Source organism: Genypterus blacodes, unplaced genomic scaffold, assembly GCF_046128005.1.
Source record: "Genypterus blacodes isolate CSIRO-AG114 ecotype Tasmania unplaced genomic scaffold, CSIRO-AGI_Gbla_v1 ptg000239l_1, whole genome shotgun sequence".
Classification (NCBI taxonomy): Eukaryota; Metazoa; Chordata; class Actinopteri; order Ophidiiformes; family Ophidiidae; genus Genypterus; species Genypterus blacodes.
This window is the reverse complement of record NW_027467037.1, coordinates 114,300-139,047: the sequence shown is the minus strand read 5'-3', so window position 1 is coordinate 139,047 and position 24,748 is coordinate 114,300. Positions and strand designations below refer to the sequence as shown.

The 24,748-nt window shown below is 45.1% G+C and overlaps 1 protein-coding gene across 1 annotated transcript; it reads right to left on the bottom strand.

Moving 5' to 3' along the window:
• Positions 1 to 930: 930 nt before the first annotated feature.
• On the bottom strand, positions 931 to 21,068 carry grip2b (glutamate receptor interacting protein 2b). Its single transcript, XM_076171006.1, has 25 exons — positions 21,040 to 21,068; positions 20,790 to 20,899; positions 18,464 to 18,599; positions 17,867 to 18,012; positions 17,305 to 17,391; positions 16,719 to 16,794; positions 16,494 to 16,639; positions 15,851 to 15,998; positions 15,420 to 15,589; positions 14,220 to 14,375; positions 13,169 to 13,321; positions 12,870 to 13,056; positions 11,393 to 11,538; positions 10,417 to 10,497; positions 9,977 to 10,040; positions 9,710 to 9,855; positions 9,208 to 9,352; positions 8,082 to 8,221; positions 7,267 to 7,458; positions 6,699 to 6,852; positions 5,874 to 5,988; positions 5,538 to 5,733; positions 5,287 to 5,456; positions 3,697 to 3,843; positions 931 to 2,986 (listed from the first exon to the last, which is right to left on the bottom strand). Exons 1-25 carry the CDS (start codon positions 21,066 to 21,068, stop codon positions 2,831 to 2,833), a joined length of 3,396 nt encoding a protein of 1,131 aa, XP_076027121.1. The 3' UTR covers positions 931 to 2,830.
• Positions 21,069 to 24,748: the final 3,680 nt, after the last annotated feature.

Here is a 24,748-nt window from a genome sequence, read left to right as displayed (position 1 = left end):
ATCACACAGCATTTTACAGATCAATAGATCACAGGGTGGAGATGGTTCAACAGGAAGTGGTCACTGCAGTGGGATGAACGTCTCCAAACGTTCCCGATAAAACAAACAGAGGTTGATCTTCAGAGGAACAAAGGACATAAATCAAAGGATACTGTGTGTGTGTGTGTGTGTGTGTGTGTGTGTGTTAGAGACAGAGGACATGTGAAAGAGCCTTACAGCAACCGATGATGCAATAAATGTGAGGTTATGCAATGAGGTTGTCAAATATAATAAAGTGACTCAGTGAAACACGCCATAGTCTAACATCACTAAACCCTTAAGATGCTGCAGTCAAATGCCATCAAATGTTTCATAATTAGTGAAAGTAACTGAAATATCAGTCACACATCTTCAGTATGGTTTTACCATTGGAATATACAGTTTTTACATGTTTTACATTGATTATTACATTAAACAGGGTTTGTTTTTTGATCTTTTCACATAGACTGTCACCACTTGGCTTTGTTAGGGTTCCAGATTGTGCTTTGAATTGACCTTTGACCCAGAAATGCATAGGGAGTATGGATACCCACACATACAGTACATACATATATACATACAAACAGACAAAATAGTTTGGAAGGCTTTTCTCAGTATTTTGTCACTTTTTTGTTGCTTCACAAAACATCATCATCATCATCATCATCATCTTCTGTTATTTTTTTTTGGCCACTTCATATTGTGTAGAAAAAGTCATTTTCTCTCTCATGTACATGAAACTACTTACAGTGTGTGATGACGCATGAGGCTGTGTGCTTAGAGTTTGATCCTTAATGTTTCTGTGAGAGCTCGAGGAGAGCCCCAGGTTTTTGTCTTTCAGGTTCCTTCCTCCGCACAATGGAGTTCACTGTTTCAGTGTCAGTGAGGGGGCGGGGCTACAACACACACACACACACACCTCAAAAAAATATCACCACTGTACAATGAAATGTACACCATCTCTGAATTCACTCATGCATGTGCACACACCACACACACACACACACACACACACACACACACACAGAGCAGTTAGTTGTTCTCAGAGGGGGGGTAACTGGGTTCTGACTGGACAGTTATGTAACAACACGAGGAAGGAGTGAGAGATGTAGAAATAGAGAGAGTGAGGGAGAGGGAGAGAGAGAGAGAGAGACAGAGAGAGAGAGGGAGAGACAGAGAGACACGGGTTGTAATTGTTCATGTCAAAATGTTTTGCGAGTGTTTGGCAATAAAGGCTCTATGTTCCCTCTTTGTCTCACACACTCACACGTGCTCCCATGTATTGCCCCTGCCTGTGTGTGTGTGTAGGATGCATTATCACACACACATTCTTCCATACACTGTGTCTCTCTATGTCACAGAGTCCCATTAGTTCTCTTTTTACATACTTTATACATCCACACATGCACAAGCATATGCAAGGAATGTTTCCCATATAAAGTTTACCCACACACACACATTCACTCTTTCTCTCTCTCTCTCTCTCTGCCAGGTGCAGCAGGAAGGAGGGGCGGGGGTAAATCTCACTCCTGTTAATCCACCACACAATTGGAGGTTTTAGCAGAAGTAATATGGGAAATGTCAACTGACACACACACAGGCACACACACACACACACACACACACACACACAATCATACAGAGAGAGAACACACTCACACCAAGACTATATAGAATAAAGACACACATGCTGCCTTATGCCTTCCTTGTGCATTGCTCTACCTTTTGTGCGTGTGCACGTACGTCCACTCTGTGAACACTTTGGTCCGTCTCATCGTCTCATCATCTGTTCTTATATAGATATGAAGTGCTACATACACCTTTAACGATCACGTAAACAAATCTTGGGGCTCTGACTCTGAGGAGCAGCAGGGACATGAAGACTATGACAGTGTTTGGCCCTTTTACCCCTGGCGTTAAACCTGCAACCTCAGTACCCAGATGCATTGCCTGGATAACAGGATGGTGCAGACATTATGCTGTACAATGATATAAAATAATGTCAATGATCATCCTCGGTTGGCACCATAGTATCACAGTTTTCTTCTAACATCATTTGACAAGTTCCTCTTCTACAAGGACGTCCTCTGCTCTGATGTTGGTCAGACTCTATGTGATTTCCGTCTAAACCTGACCTTTTAAAGCAGCAGTTGGTAACTTTGTGTAGTAGTGGAGTCAGTTACCTCTGCCCCCCCTCCCCTCAGCTGTACCCTTACCCCTCAGCCACACACATGGCTGAGAGACACTGGTTCTGATTTGGAGATGCTCCGTGTGGTGATTGGTCGTATGTCTTGGGCTGCTATGATCAGATCCCAACAGTGGGAGGTGCCAGATGCCAGATAGACCCCCTTTTTTTCACAGAGCACACGATTTGTAGATTCCTATCGGATTTAATGCAGATTTTATCATTATTATCTACCAAATTCAATAAAAATGTGTTTTTAGAAAAAGTTACCAACTGTAGCATTAATCTTATTCTCAATGAAAGTTTATCCTTTAAAAAACAAATGAAATCTGCAATGTGAGCAAGGCAATATCTCTCATTTACAAACAGATTTCATTTCAAAAGATTTGTTTTTACAACCGGTAATTCATAATAAGGCAGAATGACCTCAACAACATCACCAGCATATCTAGTTTTCATTTAAAAGCTAAATCACTAAACGTGTCAGGAGCAGTAGCAATGAGACGTTAAAGTGCATATGGGGTCTGGCTGTGTGTGTGTGTGTGTGTGTGTGCCTTCAGGAAACCCTTAGGTTGCTTCCAGCCCTGCGTGTGTGTATGCATGTGTGCTCCTTTGTGTGTCTGTGTGTTACAGGTGTAGCGGGTGGTCTAGAGTGTTATTGTCCTCTGTGTCACTGTTGGCCAGCGGGTTGCGGCTGATGACCAGCTCCAGTCTGTCTCCTGCCTCTGTGATCAGAGGGACGGCTAGGCAGCAGTCAAAGTCCCTCGTCCTCACATGGTTCACCTGGGGCGGGGCAGGGGAGGATGTTTTACTCACAGCATTATAACATGAACAGTTCTACATCATGAGTAATGAGATCCAGATGCACTGAGGGAGGATCAGGCAAACAACAGGCGGGGATAATAATAATACTGGAAATGAAACCAGCTCCTATGAGTCCTGCACGTGTTCAGAACATGTCTACAACACTAAACACCAGGGTTACTTTAGTGGAATCTTGCGTTGCGATGATGTGAAGATGAAGGAAGGAAGGATCTCCGCTGACACTGTCTTTGCTTGTATAATAAGGTTTATTACACGAAGTTCAGCATCAAGACAAGCACCGTGGAACGCTTGTGAGAGACTCTGCAGCCGGGATGAGTCTCTCCCAAACTCTGACTTTCTGACTTATTTATACAGTTGCTTCTCACTGAAGAAAAGACCTGTTCGGTGGATATTGACAAACGCCTGAGCCCACCTGTAAACACTACGTGGCCATCCTGAGGGAGTAACAGTTCATTCCTAGTGGCCTTTATTTGAAAACTTACTCTAAACATGAATCTATACCTTGAGACTGTTTCTGGGCTATTTATATTACTTGTCGGGTTTAGACTGGCGGGTTCAGATGTAAGGCCTTCCATAGAGAATGAATATACGTTCTTACTGAGATGTTGGATAACAGAAATTACACCACAGTTACAGACATTATTACCATATTGGGTTTTTGCCGGTACCTGCAGGATCCGGTCGTACGGTCTGAGCCCGGCCCGGTCAGCCGGACCGTCGGGCCGCACCATGTTGACGTAAACTCCTTTTTCCAAGAAGCCGTCCGACACGCTGAAGCCAAAGTCGTCGCTCTCTGGATCCTTTATTACTGTGACCTACAGGGCAGAATCAACAGGGGAGGAGGTGACAGATGAACTTTCTCTGGGGTCAGGCAGTTTATCTCATTATTCACTGGGCAGAAACCAAAGGGTGACAGTTTGATGGCTTCAGTTGCCGGGGTAATTGTGGTTAAAGCAGCTTTGGACTGAAGTCGTGATTGTAAATCCACAGCTGGTTGAAGTATTTTGGCCTCTACAATAATCCCACGGGAGGCTGCTGCTGTACATTCTATACTGCGTTACGTAATACCCTCGAATAAATGTCCCCCCCCCCGCACACACACACACTACACACACACACACACACAAACCCACACACACACATACAGTACATTGCATGAATGTTCACATATAGCAGAGAGCAGGAAAGAAACACTCTCTCAGACCAGCGAACAAGCAGCTTTGATCCTGACACTGAATCCAAGTTAAACCACTAAACCAATCACACAGTATGTTTACTCTGATTAAAGCTCTAAACCCTCTTCCCAAACACCAAGCAAGCACTCAGATTTGATTGAACCAGCTGAGTATCAAACCTAGAGAAGGCGTTTTGTTAGTGGAGCAGTGTGACACCTCTGCATGCCTGGTAGCTTCTCCTTACGGAACTGCAAAACTCTCAAACATCTCCCTCCTCCTCCTCCTCCTCTTCACATCCTCCCCTGTCTCTGCAGTGTGTATGTGTACAGTATGCGTCTTTGTATCGGTGCATATTTCCGTCTCTCTTATCTTTGTCTTATCTGCTCCAGTCACTGCCCACATCCCTCACTAGATGGAACTCAAATGTCACAGCAGTAAACTGTGTGTTCAGCATTCTTTTGAAGGACACTAAAATGATTATGTAAACCAGGACACAGTCACCAGTCAGAGGCCTTTAGATGACGGATAGAACATTTCCTATCTCAGCTTTAGGTGAAACAACATAGTATTGTGAACAGCTCTCATCCGTCCTCTGCCCTTTTGCATCATTGGCCCTAATGGTGTCTGCTGCTGCAGCTGAGGTTTGGCTGCTGCTGCTGCTGCTGCAAATCCAATATTTGCATAAACAAAGTCTGGGCAGAGAGGGAGAGTTTCAACGTGACAGGAAGTTTCTGTTACTGAGACGTACGGGGGAGCCGGGGAAAAATAAGAAGCGTCCTTCCAGCTCAAACAAAAAAGCTCCGCAGAGTCAACAGAGCAACGCCAGAACATCAGAGTACAGATAAGAGACGCCATCACATGATACTAAACTAAGGCAGGGTGGGAACTCTAGCTTTGTTTTCCAGGGACAGGTTTAAAGTGGTTCAGATGAAAGTGCCTACAAGTAATGGAAATTTTAAAACAAAAAAAGATCTGGATCCACCACAACATCAGCTCTAAAGATCCCTGGCCCGTGACCCGGCTCTCCATCTTATCTCGCTAACACACACACAGCAGCTTCATGACTCGAACATGTGAACTGACTTTGTGGAGCTCCAGAGGTGTGGGGGACAGAATTCCCTGCATCTCCTCTTTGATCCGCCGAGACTCCCACGTCCTCTCTGACACTCTGAGTGAAGCCTTGGACTTGGGCTCCTGGTGCAGGGGCGACCGGGTGTCCTGGCGGATGTGGGGCCCCTGGAGCAGGAGGGCGTCTGCAAGGAACCAGACACATTGTTGGTCCACCACTAGATGTTACTCTGACAATATCAGCTGCTATTACTGCGATTAGTTACCTTGGTGGAATTGGACGTCCTCGTGGAGGCGGGCCTCCTCGTGCAGGTGGGCCCCCTGGTGGAGGAGGGTCCCCTGGAGGAGGAGAGAGTTTCTCCGTAGTGGGCTCATCATGCTGTGGCTCAGGATGGAGTCAGGTGGAGGTTTGCCGTGTCCGTCTACACCCAGACTGATGGCAGTGCCTGTCATGATAGAAGCCTGCACACACAGACACAAACACACAGACACATACACGCTAATTTGTGAGTGATGCTGATGTTAAAAGGCCAGTTGAAGTTACTGTGATATCAATTTACTATTTTTGATGACAAACACAAAACGCTTTCATGCTAACTGACCTCAATCTCTCTGAGCAGCTCTGATTGGCCACAGGTCTCCAGATCCTCCAGTGCCTGACACCAATAACTGTCATCTGGATCTAACAAGATGCCGTCTGGCGGTTGACCACAAAACCTGAGACAGACACACACACAAACACACACAGAGAAAAGGAACCAAACCCAGTTATCTCACTGTGGTGGGTTATTAAACACATCAAAGCTTTCATCCCAGCTTCATCACAGCAGGTCTGCCTCTCGTTGTTTCACTTGGATTAACACGAGATGACATCATGGATAAAGTTGATGTGCAAATAGTGCAGAACCGGTTTCAGCATTTGTGAGTGTTTGTTGTGCTTGAGGGGCGATGTTTTTAATCAGCCAATGATCTCAACTGACAAGATTCATTCCGTTTCACTGTGCAGATGATTTCCCCTCATTTCCTTACCTTCTTCCTGTTCCTCTCTCTCTCTTATATAACACAGTGAGCGCTGCTGCTTTGCTCCAAAGGCTCAACCTCCTGACTCATCTCTGACGCACACACACACACATGCACACGCACACGCACGCACACACACACACACACACACACACACGTGCGCGCACACACACACACACACACACACACACACTCCAGCTGAGTTCCCACACTGTAGGTCGCACTATGCAAACTAAAGCCAAGGACTCAAAATTTAAATACTGTAAAGTTGCAAAAGTTGTTGCCTTCTCTGATGCAGGAGTGGATTTCATGGGCACTAAATCTATTCACTTCCATTGCTCTACTACACTAACACGGCTGCAGTAACTCTGCAGTCGTTCCCACTGAAGTCTCAGTCCGGTCCTCACCCTGGTTTGTCCCACTCGTCCTCACTGAAGCCCCCGTCACTGAAGGGATAGTTCTTCCGGCGTCCAGGAGGGGGCGTGGTGCTGTGCTGCTGCTTGGTGCTACGCCACTCGTGAGGGTGCAGGGCGATGCCTGCCGCCTGCTGGCTGTAGGTACCTGGAGGAGGGACACACCCACTTCATATCACACTTAAACTCACACACCTTCTACAGCTCCACTCTGTATGTTGTGTTCTGTTTACAACGTTAATGAACAAGGACACTAAATATTATTTCACCGTGTTCAGTCCACAGTGGGCTACAGTACACATGAGGACAGACTCACTGGGAACACTGGCGTCCATTGATCTTAATGGTAGACTGAACAAGTTGGCCCAGCTTAGATTATAAATGTACTGAAAGATTCCTTAAACATGCCAGAATGCATTTTCTACCTAATGAGGCTAGATCAGGAGCAGAAGCACTAAGACTCTCTATACTCTGCTTCCTCTGCAGTAGCTTGTTAACCAGATGTCCATGTAAACACTGATGTATTTGTGAGAGCAGGCCTGAGTCTCATCACTGTCTTTACCCTGGCTGCCGTAGCCGGCGTCGGGCCCTGATCCGTCCCAGGACTCCATGGCAGAGTCGGCTCTGGGTATGGAGGTGGAGTAGAGCTCGGACAGTTTGTTGGTCTGCTGACTGTCAGTCAAGTCGTCGTCTGTGTCGCTGAGCTCGTTCTCTGTCGTGTCCTCCGCCTCCACCATCTTCCTCTCCTCTGCGTCTGGGACAGAAGGGGTTTGGTTCAGACACGGTTGGCTGTTTCACATCATGCAACTGTGACATCTTTATGTAATCTGGCAAGTCAACAAAGAAGTTATTCAGTAAACTGACTTTGTGGGGAATTAAATGAGGATTTCTGCTTTTGTGGTTTTGTGGTGTCTGGTGTTTCTCTGTGTTCTCTGTTTCCCCTGATGGATGTTTATAGAAGTTTATCAACAACTTTCAACAAGTTTCTCCCGTTGATTGAAATGTCCTTGGTGATATTTATGGATCGATGTGTGCAGCTCCATGTTTACTTGTAATGTCAATATGGAGGGATGAGTAATGCCAACCTCATTATGCAAACAGCATTTAATGAAAACACTGGCAATTGCATTGAAGCTTTGTTGACTTTGGAGCTATTTGCATATGTTTTGAGTAAATCTGTCTATGGAAAAACACAGGTGTCAGCCTGCAGGTGAGACAGGTGGCAGGCTGCAGCTCCGTCTGTGTGATGACTGTATGAGCTTAGACGCTACTGTGACTCACTGGATCCTCTATAGAAAGACCTACATGTCATTGCCTTCGTCATCACACACTCAATGATGGAGATTTATATTACTATGACAGATGTTATGGACTTACTGTCGAGCAGTTTCTTTATTTTCAGTGTGACCGTCTCCCCGGCCATCTGCAGGAGGTGAATGGCTTCGCTCAGCGGCTTCCCTTTGAGACTCACACTATTGATAGCCAGAATCCGATCGCCGACGTGGATAGCCCCTGTCCTGGACACACACACACACACACACACACACACACACACACACACACACACACACACACACACACACACACACACACACACACACACACACAAAGAAATTAGAGAGATTACTATAGGAAGGATCTCAAGTTACGTGACGCCAACTTTTTCTGTAGCTTCCTGAGTTACTGCCTAACTTGTAAGTTAACATTGCTGTCTGTGTCTTCATTCAGTTTTTACATTACACAGTATGTTTCATGTACACGTGTCTGTTATTGTCTTAATGCTGTTAGCAGTCAGTGTGTGTTGACTGTAACCCTGTAACCGCACGCTGTGACTTAGGTGACTGAATGACAACGGCTCCTTTGAATCCTCGTCTCAGGCTTCTATATCAAACCTGCTGTACCAGTTGGTTATCTCTTGGGCCGTTTTGATAGACGCCTTATCTGTGTTTTCTGTCATATGCACACATAAACAGTTATGCTATGCTCTGCTAGTGTCTCTGAGCTGATATCACACACAGATTACTCAGATCAGAGGTCATTCTTCTGTCTTCAGTCTTCTGTCTACATTTTTATTTCATATTTTATCAGCACAAACATATGTCACTACAAGTTTTCGTGGCTGTTTATAAAGAATTTAACTGGTAAAAGGCCCAAAGCAAAGGTCGGCTGCACACATGTAACCATGGCGATAACTCTTTCACTCCTGTCTCAACTATTATTTATAATGTTATTTATAGCCTGAGAGGCAAAGTGGTTTATAAACAACAAATTAGAACAAGAAATGGGACGATTACATCACAGACTTCCCAAAAAGAGGGGTCAAAGCATGAGTGTGAGTGTGTGGCAGAGGAGTCAGAGGGAAATCTACAGCATTGTGTATGTTGTTTTGATGAGATTATGTTATCTTTTATTCTATTCTAACACTGCTAACGGTTGCTATTGCAGTGCTTGTGTAGTAACAGTGTGTTTCTATGCAAGTGTGTGTGAGTGTGTGTGTGTGTACCTCTCAGCCAGGCCTCTCTTGGTTAGACCAGATATAGTAATGGGGTCAAAAGGCTCCTCGGTGCCTGAGATGGTGATACCCAGCGGGCCTCCGTAGCGCTTCAGCTCCACTGTGTAGATGATGCTGCCTGACGTCTCCTGCTCATCTGAGACATCACACACACACGCACGCACACACACACACACACACACACACACACACACACACACACACACGTACACACACACACGCACGCACGCACACACACGTACACACACACACACACACACACACACATACATAAACACAGGAATGGGTACCATTTTTTTCCGCTGCAGTATGACCCTCTAAATTAAAAACGACAGTACCCCCTTGTGGTCAAACACAGTTATTGCATTTTTAAATATTACAATTGCTGTATGCACACAAGTATGAGTGTGTGTGTCAGAGAGAGAGAGAGAGAGGGAGAGAGAGGGGGAGAGAGAGAGAGAAGGAGAGAAAGGCCTCCCACAGGCGGACATACCTGAGTTGTCTTCATCCTTGCGTATCTTCAGCTTCACCAGTTCTTCACACTGTTGAAGAATCTGCTCTGCGTCATCTTTGGAGCAGTTATCCAGTCTGATGTTGTCGATGGCCAGAAGCTTATCGCCAGGCTCCAACGTTCCTGTTCTGAAGGACACACAGAGCCAATCAGTCATTTATACAGACACACACACACACACACACACACACACACATATGATCAGCCCTGTCACGGCCATGCTGGATAGATCAGAGTATCTCCTGGTACCTGTGAGCCATGCTGCCCTTCTTGATGTCAGATATGATGAGGGGCTCACCTGACTTCTTACTGGCTGTGGAAGGAAACGCATCATCAGTAAAGTTTGCACAGACTCTCTCTCTCTCTCTCTCTCTCTCTCTGAAGATTGTGAATCGATCGTGGGATGCCACTTAATCCTCAATAGATTGCAATGAAGATGAGTCTCTCTCTGTGTTTTCTGCTGTGTTATTCCTCTTGCACATCAGACCGTTTGAAGAGAATCTCTCTTTCAATCGCCTCTCAGCATGTTTACTAATAAGTAAAAGTATAAAAGACTATAATATCTTAAAAGGGATTTGATTTGAAACATAATGATGATCAGGGTTGATTATAGTTGATAAATGATGCTTGAGCTTGTATTGTACAGCTGTGTAGTGTGCGTGTGTGTGCGTGTGTGTGTGTAGTCCTACTACTGATGGTCAGCCCCAGCTCCACTCCTCTCTTCTTTGGCAGTTTAACATGGAAAGTACCGCTGCTGGGCACCACTGACTCTGTGTGCACACACACGCACACACACACGCGCACACACACACACACACACACACACACACACACACACACACACACACACACACACACACACGCTCTTATCTCTGATCGGCTCTACAGGTCAAACTGAACTTTAAATCCTCACTATTCTGATTTCATTACAGGGAAAATAAAAAAAAGAGCTCTCCTCAAGCCAGTGGGCCTCAACGGTCAGTATGTGTGTTTATCAGCTGTACAGCTTTGCAGGAGTAGCAGAGTTTGTAGAGCAGAAATCTCACACCATCAATAATATCACAAGCACATGATACAATGATGTAAGCTGCTGTGTTGCTGTTGAATAACCAACCTGGTAAATTGTTTCACGATTGCCTCACGCCGTGTATTTACTTTAAAGGAAAGGTATTGTTGTGTAAACATTGTGAGTCATTGTTTCTTGAGTATGAAGTATTGTATGTCATTATGGTATTTGTTGGTAATTACAAGCTGCAATCCAATCAGCCCAACATGACTGTGTTCTTCATAGAGGAGGAGAGAAACAAGCTAATGGAGGCAAAGAACTGAGGTCACATTTAGCAGACGGATGATTAATTAGTTTCATTTACTGCCTCAAGGTTGGACTCGAAGGATCCCGTAAAGGGTCATGCAGCAATTAATGGCTTTTTATCAACCTGTGTTTGTAAGCAAAAAGCCACACCAACACACACACTGCACTGCAGCGTCTCACAGAGAACAGGAAGAGGTCACGTTTTAGTAAAGAGACTGTTGTGATTATTTATAAACCTGCAGATTGTTGAAGTTGTTGAGTTCTGGACACATCAGGAAGACATCAGTTAGGCTCAGAACTTATCAATCAACCCTTGTACATTGACCTAAAACCTAAAAGAAGCTTTTACCAACCTGCTACATCAAACTCAATCTCCAGTGAGACCTTATTGGTCAGCGCAGCGTCTCGTAGAAGCTGATTGGCCTCTTCCAACGTGCCGTCTTCTGTTGGGATTCCATTGATTGACAGCAGGCGGTCTCCAACCTGCAGGAGGCCACACCTACAAAAAGAGCAACCAAGGTGATGTTAGACAAAGAAACACTTAGTAACAACTCCGACTCCAGTTTGTAGGTGTAGCAACCAAGTAAGTAAGATTGTAGTGGAGCTCATGGAACACAAAGGAAGGTACTTATCGATTCCTCCTGTGTGGGCGAGCGGAAGCAGGGTAATTAGTGTGGTTAGCGTGGGCACTAATGGAGAAGAGAGTGTGGCCTTGGGGTGCAGATACACACCCACCGCAAGTTGTTAATACCACCAGAACATTAATCAGCACCGCACGCACACACAACAACACACAGACAGAGACAATGAATTCATGCAGAGCCTCTTAATGAAGCTGTTAATACACATGCAGGAATTTAAGTGCTACAAAAGACACAGACATGCTAATACACAAACTCACGAGTGCACACCACAAATACAAGTACACACAGAAGGGCATGCAGATAAACACCCACACGTAAGCCAGGAGATTGCAGAAACGTTAATAGTGAAGACACACTGAGGCCTCTTAAAAGCTCCTGAGCCTCCTGAAAGTCCCCACACACACATATAAACACACACATATACAGTATATGTACTAAACAAATAAAATGCAACACGTCCTTCCCATTGAATCGATCAAATTGTTGATAGCAGCCTGTGGAATATTCTCCCACTCCTCTTTCATAGCTGTACAAAGTTGTTGTATATTGGAGGGAACTGGAACACGGAGTCGTATGATCCAGTCCAGAGCCTCCCAGACCTGCTCAGTGAGAGACATGTCTGGGGACGACTCAGGCCTCGGAAGATCTGGCCTGGAGGAATGGAACAGCAACACCCTGACCCCACACCCACCCGGAGCCATACACACTGCCCTGAACCCGAGATTCATCTCTGAAGTTCTCCAGCGTGCCGGTGGCCATCAAAGGTGAGCTCTGGCCCACTCACATCGATCGAGACGACAAACTGCAGACAAATCAATACCCAGGCACAAAGATGAGCTTCCCTGAGGCAGCTTCTGGCCGTTTATGAAGAAATTCAGCTGTTGTGTAAACCAAACGTTTCATCAGCTGTCCTTTTGAGCTCAGACCATTCCGCAGGTGAAGAGGTCAGATGTGGCGATCCTGGACTGGCTAAGTCACGAGTGTTCTGCGGTTGTGAGGCGTGTTGGGTAAACTTCCAAATCTCTGAAACGACGCTGGAGGCATCTTATGCTGGAGAGATGAATTTAATTCAAAGCTCCAAAGCCTTGTTGCCTTTAGAGACGGTTAGTTTTAATAACTTTGCCACAGGTGTACATCTGTGTGTGTGTCTGTGTGTGTCTGTGTGTGTGTCTTTGTGCACGCTCACCTTTCTGCAGAACTGTCGGGCTCGATGAAGCGGATCAGTGGGGGGGCGGACAGTGTTTCCGTGGCGAATATTCCTCCCTGCAGCTGGACACCAAAGCCATTGAGCGGATCGCCTGTTAGGATGACCTCACTCGTCTCTACATGAACCACCTGACCACCGGGTCCCACCGAGCTAGACGCCAAGGACACTAAACACAAACACACATGCACACACAGATAAGAGATTGATGTTGAACTGCTGTGCCTCTGGACAAACACATTCACCCACAGGGTTTAACCCGTACGAACACACAGACGCACAGGAGCTCTTGTGCTCTTTCTTCCTCTGTCGCCGCTTGAGCAGGGAGTTGCGGGGGCTCATGGGAACTGTAACCCTAGGCAACGTGTTGGAGCTCTGGCTGCTGGGGCCCGACGTGGTCGTGGAGCCGGGAGAGAAACTGGCTGACACAAGAGCTGGAGAGGGAGAGGTAAAGAAAGAGAGGAACAGTGAGAGACAGAAGAGAGAGAGAGGGAGAGGGAGAGAGAGTTTGAGTGGATGAATACTTCATTTACATTATCGATATTTAATTGCATTACAAAGCTTTTATGCCTCATCTGATATGAATCAAAGAGAAGTTATCCCCTCACAAAATTTGATTTAATCAGTAAAAGGATAAGAGGAACTCCATCTTCATGTCCCAAACATCTTTAAATGTGTCCAAATCATTTATTGGTGAATATTTCTAGTCTTTGTATATTTAGTATCTCTGCTCCAAACAGCCAGTTCCTCTCTAACTATGAGGAGGAGATGAATCAGAACGTTCATGTTAACTTTCAGAACAGGATTCACAATGTTTTATTGGTTTCTTTGGCTGATTACTTCACTTTTCTTTTGATTAGATTTTTGTGGTTGGTACCTAAAACAACGTCATCTTCTATCATTATTTGTTTGCTGCAGACTAGATCCTTCGATTTTCTAGTTCTGCATTGGCGTTAGACTCCCTGGACTCTGTCCTGGCATCATTAAATGTTTCAGTTGGCACAACTACAACCAAATCGACTTTATCAGCACTGTCCAGAAAAAACACGACTACATTGTTCATTCTTGAAGCTGCTTTAACTCTTAGTCCATAAGTCCATAACCACCTCTGCCTCTGTTTAACCACATCCTCCACTGAATAAACCACAACAACAGGTCTTACAATGCCATGCAGGCGAGTCTCAAATAGAGAACAAAGTCAGAATGTGTGTTTGTAAGTGTTGGTTATGTGTTTATGCCCTAAAGGAGCAGGAGCATTTCTGAGGACATGTGTTGTTGGGGAAAAGGAAGAAAGCTGAAGAACAGAGAATGATTGGATTGGTGTTTCCTCACATTTGCAGTAGTCCAGGGTGTTGATGGTGTTGTTGTTGGAGGTGGTCCATGACTTATTGAGGGTGGAGGTTGTGCTGCAAAAGTTGGCGTTAGGAGGGTGACAGTAGTTCACACAGGAGTCCCAGGAGTGAGGGTGGTCGGATTTCTGGACTTTCACTAGAACACACACACAGAAGATTTTACATATTACAGTCACAGATACACACCATGCAGACACACAAACACATGGAAATACAGAGTAGTGCTTTACCAACACGCTGAAACACAAACACACACACACACAGGCACACACACAGAGAATGAGACAGAAAGCACTTTAAGACTTTAATCAGAGTGTCTATTAATAAAGGGGAGGCAGGCTGGCCCCCAAGGTCTACTGCAAGGCCATCAGCATCCTAATGAGCTGTGTTCACTTGATCACGCACACATACGCACGCACACACGCACACCCTCAGGCACACCCGCACACGCACACACACACACAATTGATTGGATGACTGAAAGGATGAATTAAGCTTTGTGGACAAAAATGATGGTCATGAGACACGAGATGAGACTTTGATTGTGCATGTGTGTGTGTGTGTTTGTGTGTGGGGGGGTGTGTGTGGGGCAGGACTGGGTTGCCAGCAGCATATTAAGTTCACACTGTGCTCATAATTAAGACGTTCTTTGCTTGATGTGCCTGTGTTAATTTCCAGATGATCATTTCCTCTCTACTTCTTTCTATCAGCTCTCACTTCAATGCTGAGCTTCCTGTTCTCTTCAAAGTGTCAAATAAGCTCAAACATACACACAGCACAAAATACTGTGTTCCTCTGTGTGTACCTGTCATACTGCTGGTTATATTTAATATATTTTTTATTAACCTGGGATAAGAAAGCTGGGATAAGAAAGCAATTGGAATCAGCATGTCCCTGGTAAATCCACCGGCACTAATTCAGTGGATGAAAAGCCACCGCTGACACTTTCCTTCATCTAATTCAGCTCAAAGTTCCCTTCACGGTCAAAATATCATTGAGTTGGTGTTTGTCCACTGGCAGAGACGCCACTTAGATTGCACGCCGTGGCTGCAATATGAGCCTCACATTCAGAAACATAACAAAAGAAATGATAATGATCCTCCCTCACAATCTCATGGAGACATCAGACACACACACACACACACACACACACAAACACACACACACCTAGTGTACCCACCGGTGTCATGCTGTTTCCCAGCTATCCTTGTCTGATGGGAGGGGAGGATCTCCAGCTTAACCAGCTCTGTGGTGCTGACTAAGAGCTGTGTGGCCTCCAGCACTGTGCAGTGCTCTGTCGATGTCCCGTCTATTGACAGCACATGATCCCCAGCATGCAACGCTCCACACCTGGTACAACACAGAGAGGGAGACACAATCACACTGAAACACAGACTCTGGACTTCACCTGTTGAGTTGATTGAAGTTATTTTGAGTGCTTATCTAAGAGAGATCAAGAGCTTTATGTGCATTTGATTACATGAAGGATGCTGAGGGCTGTACAAGTACAACTGAGGGAGTGCTGCTGGGAATGTAGATGAGTGTGTGTGAGAGAAAGAGAAGAAGAAGAAGAAGAAGAGGAAGAAGAGGTGCATGTGTGTGTGAGCGTACCTGTCCACGACGCTGCCAGGTTTAACTCGATCGATGATGATGACCTGCTTATTCCTATGACTGGCCGACATCAGTGTGATACCCAGTGTTGCCCCTGGTAACTTGGCGATTTCCACCAACAGGGGCCCGGAGGCATTTGTCACTGTGTCTGAATGAAAACAAAAAGAAGTTTCATGTACATTTAGCTCTTTACTGTAAGTGAAGTGAGTCTCCTCCCCTTGGCTCCAGCTGCCATCAGCGCTTTAATACTTTCACTCTCCTGAATCATAAATATGATAAGTAGCTGGAAGTCAGAGCTCAGGGCAACGCAGCCCTTAAATCTGTGGGCCAAGGATTTCATTTCTGACTTTACGGTCAGGAGATTCTTAGCAATCCATCCTGAGTGAGTAAAATGAGCCATCTTTGACCCAATCAAAGGGAGGACTCAGCCTGAGGAGGTGCAAAATGCCAACAACAGACAAATTCCCACATCAGCAAGAAACCCAACTAAGTTTACATTTAGAGACATTTTATGAATGTTGAGTAACTTCTGCTGCAAGCTCCCATTCACTTCAGTCCTGTGTGTGTGTGTGTGTGTGTGTGTGTGTGTGTGTGTGTGTGTGTGTGTGTGTGTGTGTGTATGTGTGTGTGTGTGGACTCTCACCCATTATAGTGACATCATACTCTATCTGGAACAGCGCCTCCTGCCCACATTGAGCCAACACGCTGAGTGCATCACTGTGACTGGCGTTGTGTAGCGGCACTCCGTCCACACTAAGGAGACGATCTCCAGGACGCAGTGTCCCCTCTCTGTAGGGACACACACACACACACACATATACATCTCTGTATTGTGGTTGTGTGTGCACATGAGCTGCTTCACCATTACCTGTCTGCTGGGCCTCCTGGCCTGATGTAAGTGACCACTAGGGGGCGTGACTTGTGCCAGTCCTCATGGTTCCCACCTGGGAGAAGAACAGAGGATGCCATGCAATAAACTTAGATTCACAGAAATCAACAGGGCCAGTCAGAGATAAGGGGTTAACGAGGAATAAACCCTGACAAAGCAAGCAAGGCAATCACCAAATACATCATCCCATATATTATACAGCTTATTCACTTATATAGTGTTTACATTATATCACACACTACATTAATTTTAAACAAATGCTTTACTTAAGATATTAGCCCTCGTCACGCTAGCCTAGCTACTGCTGCTATGTAAACAATGGCAGTGGAGTCAAACCCACAAGTGATATACTGTAATAACAACATATTTAGTTAAATATTCACATTTACATTCCATGTGAAGTGAGACATAATGAATGGGACGTCTTTCAGGGATGTTGAAGTTAATGTCTTCACAGTTTTCAGTATGAAACGTGTCTTCATGTTGGGTAACGAAAAGCAAAATAGCTGGTTTGTAATTTAAGAAGTATTCTAGTCTGATATATGAACACGTTACTGTCTATCACCTCTCATGACGAAGCCGAAGCTGTTCCCCTCTTTGTGCAAACAAATGTCAATGGTCTTTGAAAGAACTCCTGAGGTGCTGTCTGGTGCTGTGAGGGAGAGAGAGAGGGGGGGGGGTGGAGAGAGAGAGAGGGAGAGGGAAAGGGAGAGAGAGAGAAAGAGAGAGAGAGGGAAAGGGAGAGAGAGAGCGGTAGCGAGAGAGAAAGAGGGAGGGAGAGAGAGAGGGGAAGAGAGAAGGAAGAGAGAAAGAGAGAGTGATAGAGAGGGAAAGGTGGGAGAGGAAGAGAGAGAGGGGAAGGGAGAGGGAGAGAGAGGGAGGTAGCGAGAGAGAGAGAGAGAGAGAGAGAGAGAGGGAAAGGGAGCGGGAGGGAGCGAGAGAGAGAGAGAGAGAGACATATAGAGTTTTTACATTCATCATTATGTACAGTTACAAAGGCCAACCTACATTTGTTGTCTTTACATTATTATCTTGTTCACAAGAGTTCATTCTGTTAGGAGACACACAGGAATAAACTCTACTGCTTTATGAGTTCTGGTGCTACATGGTGCCATATCTGTCTTTACCTGTAGGGGGCAGTTCATACTCCACTTCCAGCAGAACTCTCTCTCCGACGTTCTTCAGCAGGCTGATGATCTCCTCATGGCGAAGCTTGGTCAGATTGATGCCGTTCACTGACTTGATGTAGTCGCCAACATTTAGCTGGTCGCTCCTGCAGAGAAGAAGAAAGAGAGCGTCAATACAGCTCAGAGTTACATCACACAACTGGTTTGAGATACATTTTACAAAATGATTTGGCATTTGGTGTTTACAGCTGCAAAGGTAAAGGTTTTGAAGGTACTATTGCAATCAGATGTTTATTGATCTTTAAACACTGTAGAACACTGTAGAATCCACTCACATGGTCAAGTGCTGCTTAAGTCAAACTAGTTACACATATTAAGAGTTAAGCTTAATCAGTTGCGGTCCAGAGGGGGTCCAGGCCTCTGAGGATGCCAGGATGGGCGGTCGCTCAGGGTTCTGGTAATTAGATTCCCAGTGTCTCCTGTCTCCTCAATGCTGCCTTCTCCTGTTTCTGAATCATCTTGAGTGTTTTACTGGTGGCCTCACTCACTTCTCAAGACCTTTTGGTATTAAATCTTAACCCTCTGTTCTTCATTTACCTGGCTGCCAGTCCTGCAGGCCGCAGGTTTGATACCCGGGGTTTCCCATCCTTGTCTGTTCCTCCTGAGATGGTGAGCCCCAGGGTGCTGCCTTCCTTCTTCACCAGCTCCACCATGGTCACCCCCCGCAGAGCTTCTAACCAAAAACACACACACACACACACAAATACAAATACACACACAACAAAGGGGTACAAAGAAAGTCATCCCAAGACACACAGTGGAACATTGGCAGACACACTCACACACACAGAGCGATGGCTTAATGGCTTCACTGTGTGAGTTTGCTGTCCTGTGTGTCCTTCAGTCGGACACTAATCTCCCAATCTGCACAGACGGTGTAAATCAGCCAGCTGAACTGACTAAAATATAAATGTAATGATTAGAGAAGATGAGCAGTTAATGGAATAGATCACTGCCAAATTGTCTCCTGTCCAACACAGCTGTTATGTCATGGGAGAGGACTGAGAAGGTTACAGTACATCATCAAAACACGGAGACTGCCAGGAGAAAACAAGGGGGGAGGGGGCTCAGACAGCCACCTGCTACATTTGTGACACATCATATGGACACCCACCTCATCTTACCCCGACCCTGGGAGAGACTGACACCACAATGAGTCCTCTTTATGAAGGAGCTTCTTTTATTATGCTGCTTATGTTACTGTGATCTTGCTGCTTCCAGCACATTGGTCAGCTCAACACGTCAACACGGCATCAAGAAGTGCCTGAGATGGGCGCTTGGTTACATTCTGTGATGGTTTGAAGGCACTTAGGCATTAGTCCTAATCACATACGAAAGTTCTGATGGGTCAAAGTTGATTGTGGTCGAAGTTTGAAGGCAGAACGGAGAATCAAAGTGGGAGTTTGGGAGTCACAGCTCAGCTTCCAAAACACAACAAAGGAACGGCCAGCTTAGTGCTCTGTGCTCTAAGCCATGACCCTGGACTGGATAAGCAAGTATAGAGAGTGGGTGGATGGATGTATGGATGTATGGATGGATGGATGGATGGATGGATGGATGGATGGATGGATGGATGGATGGATGGATGGATGGATGGGTGGATGGATGGATGTTTCTGAAGACACAAGTTGCAGTCGTTTAAAAATGCAGTTACTGAACTGTATTTTTGTATAGGAAATAAATAGAGGATATGTGTAGTAACTGAAATCCCTCAACCAGCCTTTAAACCATTTAACATTGAGTCAAATTCTCAAACACCTTTTACAGTCCATGTCAGAGTGACACTAACACTACAGGTGTAATAGGAAGCACTGAGTAAGTACTGCTGAATGCCGTACTTAACGCTGAACGCCCCCCCCCCCCCCCCCCCCCCCCCCCACACACACACACACACACACACACACACACACACACACACACACACAGCACAGGTGATAACACGAGTACTGATAGCTCGAATAAATAGATTAAATCCTTCAGGCAACACATTGGATCAGTGAAGCACGTCACACCACAGGTTATCTCCTAAGCATTTCCACACACACACACACATGCATGGAGGGATACACAATCACAATATGCACACAGATGCACAAACAAACATTATCCACAGAAATTAATTTGTTTCTTTGTCGTTGTATTGTTCGTATTTGCATAAGAGCCTCAGATTTGATGGAAATTATTTGATGGCTTGAACATTTTGAGAATTGAAGCCATTTCAAATGGGTTTTTCCTCCAGAAGTGCAGAGTGGCAATATTGGGATCAATAAAAAACACAATTTATTATGATGATGAATGTGATAATGACAACATCATCATACTAAACAGGGAAGAGACAAACGGCCTGGACTACATTCTCTCTCTCTCTCTCTCTCTCTCTCTCTCTCTCTCTCTCTCTCTCTCTCTCTCTCTCTCTCTCTCCTTGCACATACTCAAGCACTAAATGGGAAACAACAGACTCTTGAACTAAAACACAAAACTAAAAGCATAATGGTCCACATTAAAATAAAAGGTCAGTGTGTAGTTCAGGGTCCAACTGCTCACACACCTCACACACCTCACACCTTTATCCTTGTTATCAGCCTCCCAGTCAGTCTGTCCAGCCGTGAGAGCTACCTGCCAATCACAGAATCTGATTGGAAACTTACCCAGAGCTGTTGCCAAATGCTGCAGGCCTTTGTATGTGACATTAGCATTCTTTCATTCTGTCTTAATGAGGTAATAGTGACGTGGGTGGAGGATGGATGTATGGGGAGGAGGGTGTCTGGATAAAGTGGTGTGTGTATGTGCTGCATGTGAGGTGGACTGATGTGCTGGTGGGTGGAGAGGTGGATGGATACCCTGGTGGGTGGTTGATATATACCTGGTATACTGTGTCTTCTTGAGACCGGAGTGTGTTCTGGCCCCGTGAGGTCCTTTGACTTTCCATACGGCCCGTCGTCTACAGGAGACAGAGAGACAGACACACTGAAGCTGAGGCAGGATAATTTACAACACAGCTGGCAATAACATCGAGAGATCATTACTGTAATTACAACAACACTGCCTGAAACCAGCCAATGGTGTTGGACCATGAATGTGTTTGGAACAGGAAGTGCTCAGTCAGTACATACATGTCAATAATATGAGAAGTAGCTTGCATCTTGCTTTAACATCCCTCTGTGGACCGCAATCTTATTAGAGTATTACAGCATTAGAGTATTTACACCTCTATTGCTGACATTTTGTATGGTCATTTTTAATATTGCGTATTATATTTGGGGTTTTATTGAAACATCTCGGTGGTTAAAATTCCAGGTAGTTATCTGTGAGTCACGATCATTCTGTGGTTTTGAGTTGCATGTACATATTTTATGGCCCCATCTGACATAAATAATAAAGGAGTGATTTGAGGTGTTTTGCTAAGCCGCACTCATCAAATCACTTTGACAGCAGCTGTGACAGTGAAACTGAGCTGTTGTTATTGTGGGTCTGAGGGGAGCAGACTTGTCCTACTTTACAGCCTCTGATGCACCAAAGGGCTGGAATAGGTTTAACAATTCATAAGCCAAGAGTTTAATTCCTCCTATAAACTGCTTTCATAGCCGTCTCCAGAAGAGTCATTAACTTGCATTATCATCAGGAACATTTGCACCGCAGCGTAAACTTACTGCTTAACTCACAGGATTGTGCCTCTTTTTCCCCCCGGTTTCCCTGCAGCTGAAGGAGCTCTTTAAAGAAGCTCCTGCCAAACAGTGGGGAAGGATTTAAACATGCAGAGGGTCCTGGAAAATCCTTTATCTCCTCAGCTGCGTTCTATGTGTCCTTGAAATGAGATCCATGCCCGGAATCACTTTAGAAAAGAAACTGCAGTGCCTTGATATTTCTTTTTGCCTCTTATGTTCATCCCCTGTGTGTTTTGACAGTGTCACTATAATCCAAACCAGTCAGCCACCTCATGCATATTCCTGTGCTCATTCAGGGGATTCTTTGTGTCCAAAAATAACACCAGCGCATCAGCGAGGTGCAAAACCTGTAGACGTGTGAGGGCCGGGCAAAGACGGAGTGACAGGCAGGACGGAGCGGTGGGAAGGTTTGAGGAGAGAGATTGAGGTTGGAACCACTGCTGCTTCTTCAACTGTGAGCTCAGCATTAACACTAACGCCTGCTTACGTTGTATAAACTGGAAGTACTCAAGGAAGATTCGGCTCCGAATTGTAGAATCTAACAGACATGCTCTCCTCGGATCAGTCACAGTGAAACAACAGTATGGAAAAGACTTCAGATGATGTCTACATATGAAGACGTTTGCTGTCCCGACCTGTGACGTTTGTGCTCGCCCAAATTTCCCAAACTCCATTTTGTGGCCACTTTCCTACCAGCACTGCTCAGAAATCACTTTCCTCTATCTGCAGCCGCAGCGGGGAGACGAGGCCAATGTTGTTGTGGCTCAGGCAGAGGAATTTAACAAACATCACAGAGGTGTTAAGAATGTAATAATTCACAAGACGTGGATTCAATTTAGCTTCTGCAGTCCTTTCACTTCTGCCTGCTTTGCTTTCCTGATGAGGGTCTGTCACTACATAATGGACCCCAGAGGCTGTTAATCACCACACACACACACACACACACACACACACACACACACACACACACACACACACACAATAGGTGGCATCTACTGTCTATGCAACAGGCGAGGCTGATGCAAATACAGTTCATAAACTGTAATAATAATATTAATAATAACAACACTGTAAATATTCTGTATTTGCTCTGATTCATCCTCTTTTTTCTCTCTCTCCTTCCCTCCTCAGCCTGATGAATAAGCATCTATGGGTGGATCGTTTCAATGTGATTAGGCTAATGACAGTTTAGTGATCAGGCTGAGTCATAGATGAGGATGATGAGGAGTGGGGGCCTTCGCCTCTGTTTTCACACACAGCTGCACACAGAGGGACACTGCTGTGCTAATGTGTGTGTGATCACAGTGCTTATTTAGTGTGACACTGTGTGTTTTTTTTAAATAAATGACCTCCTATGATTTTAGTGTGTTCACGGTCATCTGAATTTGTGTTACATTTAAATATTTTAACAAGGAACAAAGTCATGCTCAGCAGCCACACAATAACATGTCAGACATCTCTCACATACACACACACACACACACACATACACACACACACACACACACACACGCACACGCACACACACACACACGGCTCTGAAGTAGCACACAGGCGTCCCTCAAGCTTTCAACCTTAACCCACGCACACAGACATATTATGTGCAGCATAATGATGTTTTTCTTTCTTCCTTTTTCCCATTTGTGTACTCTTCATGCACATACCCCCTTCCTTCTTCTCTACCCCCCCATCCCACACACACACACACACACAGAGACACACACACACCCACTTCAGCTGTAAGGAGTATCAGCATGTTAATCCTCTGCTTGTCGTCTTTCTATATGCAGCTCATCAGCGTAACACATCAGCTTCTCTCCCTCTAAGCTTCCAATGCTGAAGCGATCATGGCTCAGGTCTCTCTCTCTCTCTCTCTCTCTTTATCTCATCACTTTTACCCTTTTTAAAAAATGGCTTCACTCACTCGTCTCTCTAATCTCTCTCTCTCACGCTGAGTCGCTCTTTCTTTTCTCTCTCAACGCTCCCTTATATCAAAACAGCAACTTCCATCTTGTCCTCAGTCACAAAGATAAACACATAAAGGTGTAGAATAAAGACACGGATTAAAAGGAAACCAGATCCAGATTGCACATTTAAAATGACTTAGTCCAAAAACAAAATCTTCCTTTTTGTTGTTGTTACTAAACCTTAATGGTATCTTGAGTAAAGATTGATCAGGACATTTTAACATCAACTAGTAGTAGTAGAGTATGGTTGTAAATGTGTTAAAATTAGTAAAAGGTTCTGGGTTCTGGGTGTATTTGATTGAGGGGTTTAAAAGTTGTGTAGTTGGTCAGCTCCCCGGTCTGCATATCTGTGTTTGTGTCAGACTGAAGCAAGCTGACAAACAGCACCGATACACAACAAGCTAAATAAAACCAAATATAAGAAGCAACAGAAAGTGGCTGAAGTAAAAGCAGAAGTGCACTCAGCCGGCTTCCTTCTGTTAAACACAGCAATTTGAATTGGGAAAACATCATAATTAGAATGGCATTCACAAGACTTCACATCAAACCACATGCACCTGCTCATTCACTGCTACACTACAGACTGATCCTGGGAGTCCATGTACAGATAGCCTTCATCTTCATCTTCATCTTCATCATGATGTTGATGTTAAGGCGCTAACTACATTGAAGCAAGCAGCTCCATATAAGATCCACTATTTTATAATATTATATCTCAAGCTGCTGTCTGGAAAACAGGTGCAACTGCTGAGGATTTGCGACTGTCGTGTGGAAAAACTTTGGACAAAGAGCACATTTACAAAACCAGAGCATGTCCTGTGGATGTCCTGTGGATGTCTGTGTGTGTGTGTGTGTGTGTGTGTGTGTGTGTGTGTGTGTGTGTGTGTGTGTGTGTGTGTGTGTGCGCGTGCACTGGCTCTGCTATTGAATACCAAGCATCTGATTGCGGTCATTATGATGCTGAAGGCTGTAAAATGTGTAATTAGCTATTGTACTCTGGCATTCAGCACAACTGTGGATAACACACACACACACACACACACACACACACACACACACACACACACACACACACAGCAGCACAAGACACACATACACACATGCGAGGAGAGGGAGTACACACACACACACACACACACACACACACACACACGCACACACACACTCACAGGGGTGATGTAGGACGAGAG